Source organism: Ochotona curzoniae, unplaced genomic scaffold (assembly GCF_017591425.1).
Source record: "Ochotona curzoniae isolate NIBS_2020 unplaced genomic scaffold, NIBS_Ocur_1.0 scaffold_1852, whole genome shotgun sequence".
Lineage (NCBI taxonomy): Eukaryota > Metazoa > Chordata > Mammalia > Lagomorpha > Ochotonidae > Ochotona > Ochotona curzoniae.
The window spans coordinates 1,164,650-1,179,000 of record NW_024467087.1 but is presented as its reverse complement, the minus strand read 5'-3'; the positions used below and the strand labels follow the sequence as shown (position 1 = coordinate 1,179,000).

The 14,351-nt window shown below is 54.1% G+C and overlaps 1 protein-coding gene across 3 annotated transcripts; it reads left to right on the top strand.

Annotated features, from left to right (window-relative positions):
- Positions 1 to 7,754: 7,754 nt before the first annotated feature.
- HMGB3 (high mobility group box 3) lies at positions 7,755 to 14,212 on the top strand. 3 transcript variants are annotated; one of them, XM_040999651.1, is made up of 6 exons: positions 7,755 to 7,938; positions 8,336 to 8,442; positions 11,952 to 12,106; positions 12,313 to 12,452; positions 12,842 to 13,016; positions 13,210 to 14,212. In XM_040999651.1, exons 2-6 carry the CDS (start codon positions 8,397 to 8,399, stop codon positions 13,348 to 13,350), a joined length of 657 nt encoding a protein of 218 aa, XP_040855585.1. In that variant the 5' UTR covers positions 7,755 to 7,938; positions 8,336 to 8,396; the 3' UTR covers positions 13,351 to 14,212. The 3 variants fall into 3 exon arrangements, with proteins under 3 accessions (XP_040855585.1, XP_040855587.1, XP_040855586.1); XM_040999653.1 differs by lacking the exons at positions 7,755 to 7,938; positions 8,336 to 8,442 and adding an exon at positions 9,385 to 9,400; XM_040999652.1 differs by lacking the exons at positions 7,755 to 7,938; positions 8,336 to 8,442 and adding an exon at positions 9,971 to 10,047.
- Positions 14,213 to 14,351: the final 139 nt, after the last annotated feature.

Genomic DNA, 14,351 nt, shown 5'->3' with positions numbered 1-14,351 from the left:
TCCAGCTCCACATGAATCAGGAAGAAGCCAGGATGATGACTCCAGCCAGGTCTGCCATGCCCATGGACTTGGGCCATCCTCTGCTGCTGTTCCAGGTGCATCAGCACAGAGCTGGATTGCAAGTTGGAGCATTCCGAACTCGAGCTGGCACCCATATGAGATACCAGCATTGCAGGTGGCAGCTTGACTCACTGTGCCACAACAACAGCCCAAATGCTAAATAATTTACAAAATATAGGATTATTTATCTATCTGCCTTTGTAGAACAATGATTTTTCTTGGGCCCGGTGGCATGGCCTGGCGGCTAAAGTCCTCTCCTTAAACGTGCCGGGATCCCATATGGGCGTCAGTTCTGATCCCAGCAGCTCCACTTCCCATCCAGTTCCCTGCTTGTGGCCTGGGAAAGCAGTCGAAGATGGTCCAAGGCTTTGGGACCCTGCACCTGTGTGGGAGACCCGGAAGAAGTTCCTGGATCCTGGCTTTGGATCAGCATAGCATCGGGCGTTGTGCTCACTTGAGGAGTGAATCATTGGATGGAAGATCTTCCTCTCTGTCTCTCCTCCTCTCTGTATATCCACCTTTCCAATAAATAAATCTTAAAAAAAAATGATATTTGTTGCACATATTCTTTGAGCCTGAACCAACTCAGTGCATACCATGTTATCCCCCATAAATCTCACAACTTTGAAGTGGCTATTACTGAACCCATTTTACTGATGGGTAAACTAAGGTAAAAATTCTGCTCCTAGCCCAAAGGCATTAAGCTAGGAAGATATATTTATATGTGGAGTTTGGTCCCTCTGACTCCAAAGCATTTGCTTTTGATCTCTGCACCTATCACATCCCCCAATATTCACGGCATGACATGAAAACAAGAGTACACGTTGATCAAAAGGCTTAGGAAAAGTCAGATTACATCAACAGGGTGTCTCTATCTTTACAGTGTCTCTTTATCTCCCTCCACCCCCTTTGGACTGGAGCAACGGTACAGATTATCTCAAGTTTACACACTTAAGATAACAGGAATGGAATGGTATCACCCCGACAGCTTTGTTGGAGTAGGGTGCCAGTGGGACAGTGGGAGGTCTCGTGCATTTTGCTGAACCTCAAATGAACTATCTCACCAGCCACAGGCAATTCTTTTCCCAGGGAGCCATGTGCCTGCTGTTTCCTTGGTCCGCTAAATATGGCCACACCCATTCTCAAACCTCCCAGGTTGGTGGGAGAAGCAGGTGTGTCCTTCAGCAGGAAGAGCCCTGGGAAGTGAAGCAGATGCTCTGGGTTCTGGACCCTGCTTCAACACTAACATCTGTGTGACCTTGAGACAGCTCTTAGGCCTCCCTGGGCACTTCCACTCCCTATCCAGAAGCAGGAAGCTCACACTGCATGTTCCCTTTCTCCCTTTGATGTGCTACGATTTATAGGGTGTCAACAATCTGGCATGCTAAGAGGTGATTTGGAAACTCACCATAAATATTGAAATCAGCTAGTAGCATATGCTGAGCTCATCACATAATCAGGAGCCATATTTGTGGAGCAAGATCTAGAAGGGAAAAGGTAATGTCTAATTGGGTCCTCTCTTCCCAGTGGACCCCCCAATCAAGCGTTCCAGAGTGGGGCTTCAGTGTGAGCCCTCATCATCACTATCATCACCCAGTCTGAAGATGACAGGCAGGAAGGCAATCCCCCAGGCCTAGTGGCAGCCACCCAGCAGGGCGACTGGGCAGCTTCTTTCCACTCTTCCTTTCTGTCCTTCAGAGCTCTTTGCTTCCTGCCTTTGTTGTCAAATACTGCTGCCCTTTGTCTCTGAAGCTGAGCAGGCCAACTCAATTTTGTCCCAGCTGTATTCAGAGTTCCTCCTAAAGAACAAATTCCTTCTTCTTCCAAGACCAGATCATTTATAATCAACAAGCATTTCCTCAAAAAAAATAAATAATTGATTTTTATTGGAAAGGCAGATTTATAGAGAAAAAGGAGGGAGAGAGAGAGAGAGAGAGAGAGCGCTTTTATCTACTGGTTCACTCCCAAAATGGCTGCAATGGCCAGAGCTGAGCCAATCTGAAACCAGAAATCAGGAGCTTCTTCCAGGTCTCCCACATGGGTGCAGGGGCCCAAAGCCATGGGCCGTTCTCCACTGATTTCCCAGCAGGCCACAAGCAGGGAGCTGGATGGGAAGTGGAGCTTCCAGGACTCAAACTGGATTCTATATGGGATGCCAGTGTCATGGGCAAAAGCTTAGCATGCTACACTACGGCAGTAGCCCAATAGGCATGCATTTGGCTCGCAGTTCTGAAAGCCAAAAAGTCCAAGGTCAAGGGTCCCCATCTGGTGAGAGATCCCACTGTACCACAATGCAACAGCAGGCATAGCACAAGATAGGACAGAGCCAGTGATGCAGCTGCCAGGCTCAAGCACGCAAAGGGTTGAGTCCTGCCCTAGATGCTCCAGCTGCTAAGGCCACATCCCTGGCATTGGGCTAAAGCTTGCAGTAGGGCTTTTGGAAGTGCTTTCTACCCTGGGAAAGGAGCCAGGCAGGTGCACGGGAGGAGCCAGACAGGAACAGAACCACCTGACATCACTGTTGCTTCTCAGGGAGTGCAGTGGCAAGAAGTATAGCAGGCCACTGAGCCACGGCCACAGGTCAGGCCACTTTGCTAGGTGTGTAGGCATCTTAAGTGCTGTGCTAAATACCTGCCCCCTTTCTGGGGCTTTCTGGAAAGGCTCTAGAGAATTGCAAAACAGCCTTAAAACCTGGTGCAAAGGCTCAATTGGCTAATCCTCCACTGCCAAGTGCTAGGATCCCATATGGGCACCAGTTTGTATCCCAGTGCCCTGCTTCCCATCTAGCTCCCTGCCTGTGGCCCGGGAAAGCAGTCTAGGACAGCCCAAAGCCTTGGGACCCTGCACCCACATGGGAGACCCAGAAGAGGCTCCTGGCTCCTGGCTTCAGATCAGCTCATCTCCAGGTGTTGTGGCCACTTGGGGAGTGAAGCAGCAGATGGAAGATCTTTTTCTCTGTCTCTCCTTCTCTCTGTATATCTGCGTTTCCAATAAAAACAAATAATTCTAAAAAAAAAAAAAACTATTGTGCTGCAATGAGCTAAGTTGCTGCCATGATGTTGGCATCCTGGATGGCAGCAGAGCTTTAAGTCCTGGCTGTTGTGCTTCTGATCCTAATCCCTCGTAATGCACCTGTACAAGCAGTGCAAATTGACTCAGGTGCTCGGGCCTCCAGGACCAACATAAGAGACGCAGATGGAGCTATGAGGTCTGGGCATTGGCCTAGCCATGGATGTTGTCATCTGTGATTGTGACGTTGGAATTCCAGTGAATCTTCCCCTCTCCCTGTCTCTCCCACTCTCTATGTCACTCTGCCTTTCAAATGCATAAATACCTCTTATAAAAAACATTAAAACTTGTCACATGATCATCAATAGGACAGAGGCCGGCAATGTCATTCTCATCACCCTCCTCATTATGTTCTGTGACGTCACCTGAGTCATTTCTAGTCTATCATTTTCTCAGATTGTTGCTTTCTCTGATGCCAGTGAGTCACACCAGGTATATCTATAACCAGACTTCAGGATGATATATTAATAAGTCATGTGAAAAGAAAGGTTTTTGCTTATGGGTGCCCCATACTGTGAAAAGTGTTCTGGAACATTGGAAAAGATGACTGAGCAGAAGACACCTGTGTGCACCCAGACCTTTTCCCTTGACTACAATACCCTAGGATCGGAGCATCTTGCTCCTTTCACTGAATAGTCACCCAGCATATATACAGTACAGTCTCTTCTAGGCATTTGGACAAAATAGTGAGTGGGACACAGAAAACAGCAAAAAAAAAATTTAAAAAAAATACTCCCTAAAGGAGCTTCAGTTCCAGTGAATACTGGCACAAGAAACAGAACTAGAAATCACCTAGCATTTAACATAGGGGCAAGTGAGAACCACCATGGCTCAGGGATGCGGCAAGGCCCCGGAACTAGTGGAAGAGTTTCGAACCGACCTGTAGTCTAGGCCTTCTGCTGCCTAGCCTTTCCACTGTACCTTCTAGACCTGGCCTCCACTTGAATGAGTGATATCACCTGCGCAGCCACAGGCAAGGCGGTAGTTGGCCCTTGCAATTACTGAAACAAGATGCATGGGATGGGGCCCTGACTGGGTGGAGCAGCCTCCGATAGCTGTGGGTATTGAGGTAGGGCTTGCTGCAGCTGTGTGTGTGGGCACATGGGCACGTGAGGCTTTACCATCTGGGTTCTACAGGTCAGCAGACAGCTTCACAGCCAGCCCAAACCACTGCATCAGCATCCCATAGGGGCACCGATTTGGGTCTCAGCTGCTCCACTTCCAACACAGCTCCTTGCAGACACCTGAGAAGAGCAGAGGACCATGGCCAAGTACTCGGGCTCCTGCCACCCACGTGTGAAATCTGGATGAGGTTTGGGACTCCTGGCTTTGGCCTCACCCTGTCCTGGCCATTGAGACCATTTGAGGAGTGAACCAGTGGATGGAAGATCTTTGTCTCTCCCTCTGTAAATCCACCTTTCAAATAAATAAATCTTTAAAAAAAATTTTAAAGACACAATGGAATTAAAGGCAAAGACGATCACATTATGACACTGCCCTCCAGTTGAGCACTTATTTTATTTTCATGTGTGTTACTGTTAATCCCCACAATGTCCAAGGTGGATCCAAGTACTAGGCTCAATTTGAAAATGGAGAAAGTGGGACACAGAAGTCACTTGCCTGAGTCACACTGCTGCCAAGTATCTGATGTGGGGCCACACAGGTGCGCTGGCTGCTCTTCCCCAGCAGGCATGACTGCACACTGTTAGATGGTGCGCTTCGGTCTTTGGAACTCCTTTTGCAGGCCAAGGCCCTGGTTAGTGCTGCAAAGCACCTGCGGGATTCCAATGCTCAGCATAAAGAGCCGCTCAGCATGGCCATGCTATCCACGTGCTCCGCAATGCCTCAGTGTGGCCCTGTAGACCTCGGGCAAGGGTGAGGAAGCAGTTGACTAGGCAGTGCCCGCTAGCCCAGTCCTGTCCCAGGTTTGAATCAGACTGTAAGTTCTAGGGCGAGACAGCTGCTGCTTCCTTCGTAGAGGAGATTTTGCTGTATGCAGCCTTGCATGATGCACAGGTAGCCACAGTGTCATTCACCTCCTTCACTCGGCAAGTATTTCCCAATGTTAACTCTGTTGTAGCTGCTAATGTGCCAACACCAAGCCCATAGCAGCTCTGGTCTACCTCACCTCCGACACTCCCTCCCCCATTCAGCCCCACCTTCCTCAGCAGCAAGGGGTTTTCCTAATTGGAGCTTTGATTGTATCGTTACCCTGCCCAGAATCTCTGAGTGACTCTAGCACTGAGTGTGCTGGTGCGAGCCTCTCCCTAGAGCAGCCCCATGTTGCCAAGTCTATGCCCTGCTCTTGGGCACAAGGTCTTCTTCTTATTATTCTTATTTTATTATCATTATTATTTAGATTTATTCATCCATATTTGAAAGGCAGAGTTTCAGAGAGAAGGAGAGACGGAAAAAAAGATCTTGCATTCACTGGTTCACTCCCCAATGGCTGTAATGGCTGGTCTGAAGCCAGGAGCTAGGAGTTTCTTCTGGGTCTCCCAGAAGAGACGCAGGGTCCCAAGGCTTTGGGGTCTCCTTTGCTGGTTTCTCAGGCAGCAGCAGGGAGCTGGATGGGAAGTGGAGCTGCCCGTATGGGCTGCTAGTACCTCAGGTGGAGGCTTAGTTTGCTGTACGTTGGCACTGGCCCCTGTGCACAAGTTCTTACTGCACCCATGCCCTGACCACTCCAGTCTTGAGTTTCTGCCCCCAGCTCAAATTACATGTTCCTGCCTCTGTTTTTAAGGGTCCTGCTTTGCTCATGGCGAGGAGTCCTTTGTTCCCTCACTGACTGCAGAAGTCTCCTTAACCCTTTGTGTCCACCTCCAAGGGACTTCCTCAGGAGCCCTCCCAGCCGTCATTCCACCCACAATCCAGAATCACTCCTTGCTCTTCACCTTGCCGTCCTGCATGCTCTCAGCCCTATGTTCCACTCATGTTGTTGTCCACACTCCATTGAGAGCTGCTGTGTGTCTGCTCCAGCCAGGCTACAAGGTTCTTGAGGCTGCGATTTTACCTCAAGAAAGTGCAAAGTCCTGCTGTGAGGAGCCCACAGCACGGGTGGGGACCTAAGGGTCCGTGAGTACATTTCAGTAGAGGGATGGTCTGTGCCACATCGCAGGCATCCAGTGGAGAACAGCACATATGCCAGCTCTCACGGGGCTCTCTTGGCAGGAAGAGTGTGTAGAAAGCTGGAGCAGGGGATGAGGACTGGCAACCCTAATCTGGGGTTCAATTAACCAACAGGGTGACCCTTGGATCAAGCAAGGGAGGCTGAAGGCCTTGTGGGTTTATGGGAGAAGAGTGTCCCAGGCAAAGGGAAGAGCTGATGCTGAGGCCCTGAAGTGACTGCTGCGGGTGAGGCTGCTGCTTTGGACACGGCCCAAGCCCGGGAGGGGCCAGGTCCTTTAGTTCCACTTCCAGCTTCTCTGTTTCACGATGAAAGACTTATTTACTTGAAAGGCAGAGTTACAGAAAGTTGGGGGAGGAGAGAGGAGACAGAGTGATTTTCTATCTGTTCACTCACTCAACCAGAAGCTTCTTCCGGGTGTCCCACGTGCATGCAGCGACCCAGGGACTTGGGCCATGCTCCACTGCTTTCCTAGGGTGGAACTGGAGTGTCATGTGGGATGGCAGCACCTCAGGCGGAGGCTTTACCCCTAGGCCACAACCACAGTGCCAACTTGGTTCCACCTTCATCTTGACTTGCTTGCCAGTTGCTGGCCATTTATGGCCTTTGAGGATCAGGGGTGCCAGCAGTGAAATACAGGCAAACTTCCCTTGACTGCCCCAGGCCCTGCAAGGGGCAACAGTCCAGGGCTGGGGCAGCTGAAGAGGCTTGTATCACGCTAAACACCCCTGGCGTCCCTGCTCTTCCTCACACCTACAAGGAGGGGCCCCTGGGGGGCGGGGAGAGCAGTCCCCTCCTAGCCAAGGGGAGCTCAACCTCTAGGTCCTGGGTTTGGCTCTGCGGATGCTGCTGTTGATTACACATCCTTCACCGTGTGTGTGTGTGTGTGTGTGTGTGTGTGTGTGTGTGTGTGTGTGTGTGTGTTGGTGGGGCCAGTGTAAGGTTATCAGGGAGCTGCAGGGGGCGGGGGTAGGGCTTGGGACTAAGGCTGGGAGTCTGCTGGGAGATATTCCCTTCTGGGAAATCTCTCAAGTGAGCCTGCTGGGAGCTCCCCTGTGAGGAGGCTCAACTCCTCCTGCTAGGAAGTTCACAACAGGACCCACCTTAGCCTAGTCAACTAGCCTGAACCACACGCACGCCTCTGCCTTGGCCTGAGAATCAGGCTGCCTAGGTGACAGCTTTGGGCCTGGTCACAGGGAGAGACAGGGTCGGCAGTGGGCCAAGCTCGGTAGCTTTCATGTTCGCTGAGTGAGGGGGATTCTTTCTTAATCGCTGGGGCCTTCATTTAGACTAGGGGCCTTTTACTATGGTGCTTGCCATGCTTGGTGCTGCTTCTTACATCCCTTGAACATTTGCCATCTGCTCTAGGCAGCTGGAGCAATCCTGGGGTGTGGCTGTCCTGAGCCAGGCTGGGATTCATGAGGTCACAGTGCTCTCCCCTGAGGGCAGGGCTGTGCCCCCCCCACTCTGGAGGCTCAGTGGATGGTCCTGCCTACTCCTGCTGGAGTTCCTCCTAAGCCCCCAGGCTCTGACCTTGGCTGCAGACACTCAACTTTTGGGCACTCCTGACTTCTCTGCTCTTCTGCCTTCTAGCCCCAGCCTCCAGTCTTCCCCCAGCCGACCTCTATCACTTTCACCAGCAGGTTCTCACCAGTAGCGTCCTCACCAGCAGCGTGGAGCAGGTATGTAAAGCGAGACAGAACACACTGAGGCTGGGATAGGTGATGTGATTGGTGAAAGGGCATGGCAGGAAGTCAGAGCCACATCCCAAAGCCTGCCTCGTGCCTGCCTTCTACCCCTACCCCTTCATCTCATGCCCCTTCCAGTATTTATTGGTAAGTGTTTGATATGTATTCATGACATTGAACTATGAGGCTTTCTGCTGGGACGGGGAGCTGCTCACACTGATAGTAGCACTCAGAAGCCAAGCAGGCTTTAGAGGAAGGCTTGGAGAGGACACAGACTAAATGCAGTGGGTGGGAGAAGGGCGGGGCAGAGCAGGGGGCCATGCAACCACTGCGTGACATGGTGATAGCCATGTCATAGACATGTTCTGTGAGGTTGTGATGGCCACCGCAGCTTAAAGCTTCAGGCCCCAGCATACTGACTTCACTTGAATAGCAGCGTCTGTTGAGCGACGATGGCCGCACCGCCCGAGATGAGGATTCCACCTTTCATCATTCGAAGTATGTGGGCAGTGTCCTGGCGTGGGGGGAGGGCAGTGTCCTGGGTGGGGGGAGGGCAGGTGGCTGGGTGGGGGAAGCCTGGCTCTGGCACGTGGTGTATGGGTACTGTGATTGGCCGTGGGGCCTCCATGGTCCTCGATCCTGTTCTCGTCTCTCCCAGCTGGAGCCTCTGGGACTGCCCAGAGGACGGCCGGCCACCTGTGTCTGTGATGCTTCCGTCCACTTCGTTGACTCTGGCTGCGCAGCTGCGGCCCGCCAGCCCCTCGGGGCCACCGTCTAGGCCGCCACCGGGCCGGCTGAGGTTGGCTGCCCAGCATGGCGTCCCAGCACGCTGAGCCTGTCTTTGGCCTCACCCTTCTCTTCTACCCCTTTTACAGGACGTTCCTGGTACTTCAAAGAAGCAAGGGCACACTGTTATCTTTCCCACAAGGCTGAGGCCACACCAGCCTCCAGTGGGCCATTTGCTTCCTCTAGCCAACTATGTTTCACACCACACAGGCCATTTCCCAACGTTGACCATCTCTCCCTCTTACTAAATTCCAGAAACGCCTGCAAGTCATCTGAGCGACAAAAGCCCCACGAATTTCCCAACAGTCCTTAGAAAGGAGACTCTGCTCCCCCCACACGCGGCTGTGCTCACGTACCACACACATACCGCATACACTTCGGAAAACCTCCACTGAATCCCCCAAAGAAGCAACTTGCCGAGGCAAAGCGCCGCACATGGGGTAAAGCGGGGCAAGTCGGATCCCACTCACTCACTGCTTCAATCCAATCACTTTACTCTTTACTAGAAAGTGTCTCAGGGCGGTGGAGGGCATGGATGTTGAAGTGAGCCGGAGAGGAGAGAAGCCATTCCACTCCAACTCCCTGCCCACGAAGCTGACGCTTCTCCGTTCCTGCTAACCCGATTTCCTTTTAGGCTACCGTTTCCAGAACTGTAGGTGTAAATACAGACGTGGTGGCAAGCAGCGGGAAGCAGCCTAGCGGGAGGGCAGGAGGATCGGAGGGCCGAAACCGGGAGAGCTAGGCGAGGAAACAGGTGTCCAGCACCGGCTTATCAAGAAGCCAGCTGCCGCCTAGCCGACGGCTTTTGTAATCTGCCCCTGGGGGAGGATTCCCAGGATGAGGGCGTTGAGTGGGTGCCAGAGGCCGGGACCCGGGAGCACTGCAGCAGCGCCTCGGAAGGAGCAGAGGGCAGCGCGGCGGAGCACGACCTGCCCTTCCCACGCCGGAGATCGGGACCTCTGGGAATCGCCGGGCCACCTCTCCGAAAGTTCAGGGTCCAGCTCGGCTCTGGGAGGGCAAGGCAGGGGGGCGGCGGGTGAGCACGTGACAGTATTAGCATTCATCCACCTCGGCTCCGTCACCTGGGTCGGCGGCTTGTTGGGTTCGAATGAATGATCCCAGAGGCCGCGCCCAATAGGCAGGCTTGCCTGCTTAATATGCATGAGGCCCGTAGCCAATGGCCGGGCGAGGAGGTTGTTTTAAACGGCGGAGCCCGCTGGCCAATCAGGCGGCTCTCGTGGAGGCAGCTAGCGCGAGGCTGGGGAGCGCTGAGCCGCGCGTCGTGCCCTGTGCTGCCCGGACGAGCGAACAATACAGGTACAGCTCCGGCGCCCGCCGCCGCAGCGCCCGCACAACTTTGCGCCCCGCGCCGCCGCCTGCACGCGCCGCCGCCTCGCCTGCCCTCGCCCTTCCCGCCCCCTTCACCCGGCTTCCCGTTAGGTGCGCAGGCAAGAATAATTCAGGTGTTTCAACTTTGGAGGTGCCTGTGCCGCGCCGCCCGCTCTCGGGGTGCGCCCGGGGCAGCGGGCTGCGGAGGGCCGGCGCGGGCGGGCGGGGTCGGGGCGCCCCGGGACGGCGGCGGCGGACAGTCGATGCGCGGCTGCGGTGCGGGAAAACTTCGTGCCTGGGCTCGGTCGGTGGCCGCGCGGGCCCGCGGGCTGCGCTGCTGCTTCTGCGTGAACATGGCCGTCGCGGAGCGCCCGGCGGCCGGGGAAGGGGGGCGTGGGCCGGCCGCCCCCCGGCTCGTGTCCCGCCCGCCCGGGCGCCGCTGCCGCGAACATGGCTGGCACGGTGCTGCGCTCCGGCGCCGGGCGGGGAGGCGGCCGCCGCGGGCCCCAGCTCCCCGGATCCCGCAGCCCCGGGCGCCGGGCGAGGAGGGCCGGGGGCGCCGCCGCCGCCAGCCCCGCAGCCCGGAGCGTCATGGCTGCAGTGGCGCCTTTGTTATCCCAAGGAGTGCGCCCCACGCCGGGCGGGGGGGCGGGGAGGTCCGCGGGACCCCCCCCCCCCGCGCTCCCGGGCTGCCTGGGCGGGGCGGGGCGGGGTGGGCGGGGGCCGGTCTGCGGGCGGGCGGGGGCCGGCGGGGCCGGCGGGACCCGGGCCGCTTTGTTCGCCTCCGCCGACGCCTGTGCCGGCCGCGCGCGAATCAGCCATTTTAGCGAGCGGGCTTCTGAAGCACGGCGGGCGCCGCCAGCCCTGGCGCGGAGGCTGCAGGCGCCCTGGCCCCACACCCGTGGCTCACAGCCCCCGCCGCCGCCCTCGGCCCCGTGCCCCCCCCGGGGCCAGAAGCGGCGGATTTCAGGGGCACTTTCTTTCATCAGCAGGCTTTTGACAAAATGGAAGGTGAATTATAGGTGTCCGTGTGACCCCACGCGGGGCCAAGTCAAGCTGCCAGCTGCCGGCCGGGTTCCCCGGTGCCCATGCCCTTACCCTCCGCGCTGCTGCTTCGAGGCTCCTAGGCAGTCCAGTTGCAGGCAGTGGCTGCCTGGCAGAATGCTTTAGTTCTGCATGATGACCTTGGGTGTGGGAAAAGGAAAAGATGGCGGGAAGCTGGGGGGTTGGGGAGGCGGGCAGGGACGATGGCATGCACAGCTGCATTTGTGTTGGGAAACTTTGCAGAAAGTGTGCCTGGCTGCAGCTGCATTCCGCAGTGTGGATGCGCATGGCTAACCCTCCCCCTCTCGGCAGTGACAAAGTGACAGATTTGAAGTAACACTGTGTGAGCTACCTGCTTCTTTCCAGCTCAGCCTTGTTGGACAGGCTACTTCCGAAGCCCAGATGCGTCAGCAGTAGTGTTCTTCCCAGTCTCCTGTTTGCAAAGTGCAGTGACTACGGGTTTTGCCTTTTTAAAAAACAGAAACATAGGACATCTGCGGGCAGCCGTGTTGCCAGAGCACAGTGTTCGGTCGTGGCCTCTCTCCCCTTTTGGGGAGCTCTGGAAAGCAGTACCGGCAGAACCCCCCCCCCCCCTTGGGTTGGCTCCTTTTGGACAAGCTGATGACTCTGGAGAAGTAACTTGCAAACCAGCGCACTTCACGCTGGTCGAAAGTGCAGTGCCAGGGCCAGTGAAGCCGATTGCCTTGCCCCCTAGCCGTGGCAGTGGTGTTGCGTGTGGGCGGCAGTGGGCTTCCTTGCAGCCATGTGAACTTGAAGTGTTGGCTGTGCCGTGTGGTTCGTTCTGGTGCTCCGGTCCTCATTGTGGGCTCCTCTTTGCCTTTTCACAGTCAGGATGGCTAAAGGTGACCCCAAGAAGCCAAAGGGCAAGATGTCGGCGTATGCCTTCTTCGTGCAGACATGCCGAGAGGAGCATAAGAAGAAAAACCCAGAAGTCCCTGTGAATTTTGCGGAATTTTCCAAGAAGTGCTCTGAGAGGTGGAAGGTATTTATCTGGTGTCCTCCAGGAAGTTTCGGTTGGAGTTTCCGTTTGGGGGCTACTTAGGTTCCAGGTCAGCCTACATGGGCCGTTTGTTTCCGCTCTGGTTGGACTCATCATGCCTGTCTTTAGAATGGTGTGTGTGTTGTGTCAGTGGCAGCTGTTTCATCTAGGACTACATGGAGGTATCTCACTGGTACTGTTCTTTGCAGACAATGTCTGGGAAGGAGAAATCCAAATTCGATGAGATGGCCAAGGCAGATAAAGTGCGCTATGATCGGGAAATGAAGGATTATGGGCCAGCCAAGGGAGGCAAGAAGAAAAAGGACCCGAATGCCCCTAAGAGACCACCGTAAGAGACTGTGGGAAGGCAGATAAAGCATTTTCTTCTGCTAAAAAAGAGATTTGGGGTTCAAACATGTCAAGATATTCCTGCAAAAGCCTTTGCACTTTGAGCTTTAAAATGCTGTGCCTCCTTAGTGTTTACGGCTGAGCTGAGCTGAGCTGAGGTTGGGGGTTGGGGGCTGTGTAACTCATAGACTGGGAAAGCACCATGTGTATTTCCGAAGCATTGGAGACCTAGAATCCCCGGTTTTGAGGTATTGGCCGTGGTAACATGTATTGGTGGAGAAGTAATGATACGGAAAGAGGTATGTGGGACACAGGAACAGGGCAGGGGTTCTGGTTAGGCTCCCACTTTGGTGGATTCTCGTCTAATGTTACATAATTCTTCCTCCTAAGATCTGGATTCTTCCTCTTCTGCTCGGAATTTCGCCCCAAGATCAAATCCACCAACCCTGGGATCTCCATTGGAGACGTGGCCAAGAAGCTGGGCGAGATGTGGAACAACCTGAGTGATGGTGAGAAGCAGCCGTACATCACCAAGGCGGCAAAGCTGAAGGAGAAGTACGAGAAGGTAGGGCAGCCGTTAACTCTTACAGCCGAATGAGCAAGTTGTAGGTTGGGGCTCGGTACTTGAACTGCTGTGATTGCGTCCCCACTTGCTTTCCTGGGGTGGCGGGGGGGGGGGGGGGCTGCATGCTTGTGCCCTTGGCTGGTCCTGGGCAGGTGCATCTCCACTCACGTGCACTATGTCCCTGTTCTTCCAGGATGTTGCCGATTATAAATCTAAAGGGAAGTTTGATGGTGCAAAGGTGCCTGCCAAGGTTGCCCGGAAAAAGGTGGAAGAGGAAGATGAAGAGGAGGAGGAGGAAGATGAGGAGGAGGAGGAGGAGGAGGAAGATGAATAAAAACAAACTGTGTTGTTCTGTCTCCTTGTGAATACCTTAGAGTAGGGGAGCGTCGCGACCGGCGCCTCTCCTGTCTGAGAGGTGGTCTGTTGCCCTCATTAGGTTTAATTACAGCAAATCGATACGATCACTGTAGTTTTCTTGAAGTGCTCTCGAAGTTGTCAGTGGTTTCCCTGACGTGCCATGGGTGTGTGAAGCACCCTGAAACTGTATCAAAGCTGTACATATTTCCAAACATTTTTAAAAAGGAAAAGGCACTCTTGTGTTCTTACTCTGTGCACTTTGCTGTTGGCGTAACAAAGGCATTTCAAGATGTTTCTGGCATTCTCATTTAATGTGTAAGGTCGTGTTAGCGCTCTGGTTGCGGCCTAGAGCTCCTGAGTTCCCAACTGTACATATAGTTTGTAAAGAGATCAGAACAACGGTGACAAACTTCCGATGCTCCTTGCGTGGCGCTGAGGCAGCGGGGCAGGGGCCGAAGCTCAGGGCGTGCACTGCGAGGCTGGACCCGCTGACACTGCAGTGGGCATCCATTTCCCTTCTGGTTGTCTTGTTTTTGTATATAGTGACATGGCATTCTGCTGCCATTCGTAGCTGTGGACATAAAGGTGGGTCAGCTGGCATGAGAAGGGTTGGGTTTTTGTTTGTTTGTTCACTTAAGTGCGGTAGTTTTCCAACTGTTTGTTTTTTAAAACAAACTCTAGAACTCTTCAGTGTGAGCAAGGTGAAGAGCCGCTGCCAGCAATGGCAGTTCAAGGACCTTCTGTACTTAAACGCATTTTTCAATGTTCTGTTATTTTTTTGTATGTTTAGAATGCGCAAATGGTTTTGAAGTTAAATAAACAGTATTACGTTTTTAAAACTGTTCTGACAGCAGCCTCCTTTTCTGACTCAGCCCTCTGTGTTGCAGCAGCTGCGTGCCTTTGGCTGGCTGGCATCAAGGTGAAGTCTAAGCTCTTGAGCATCTTTGGTGGTTGGCATTGGGACTGGCTACTGTCGAG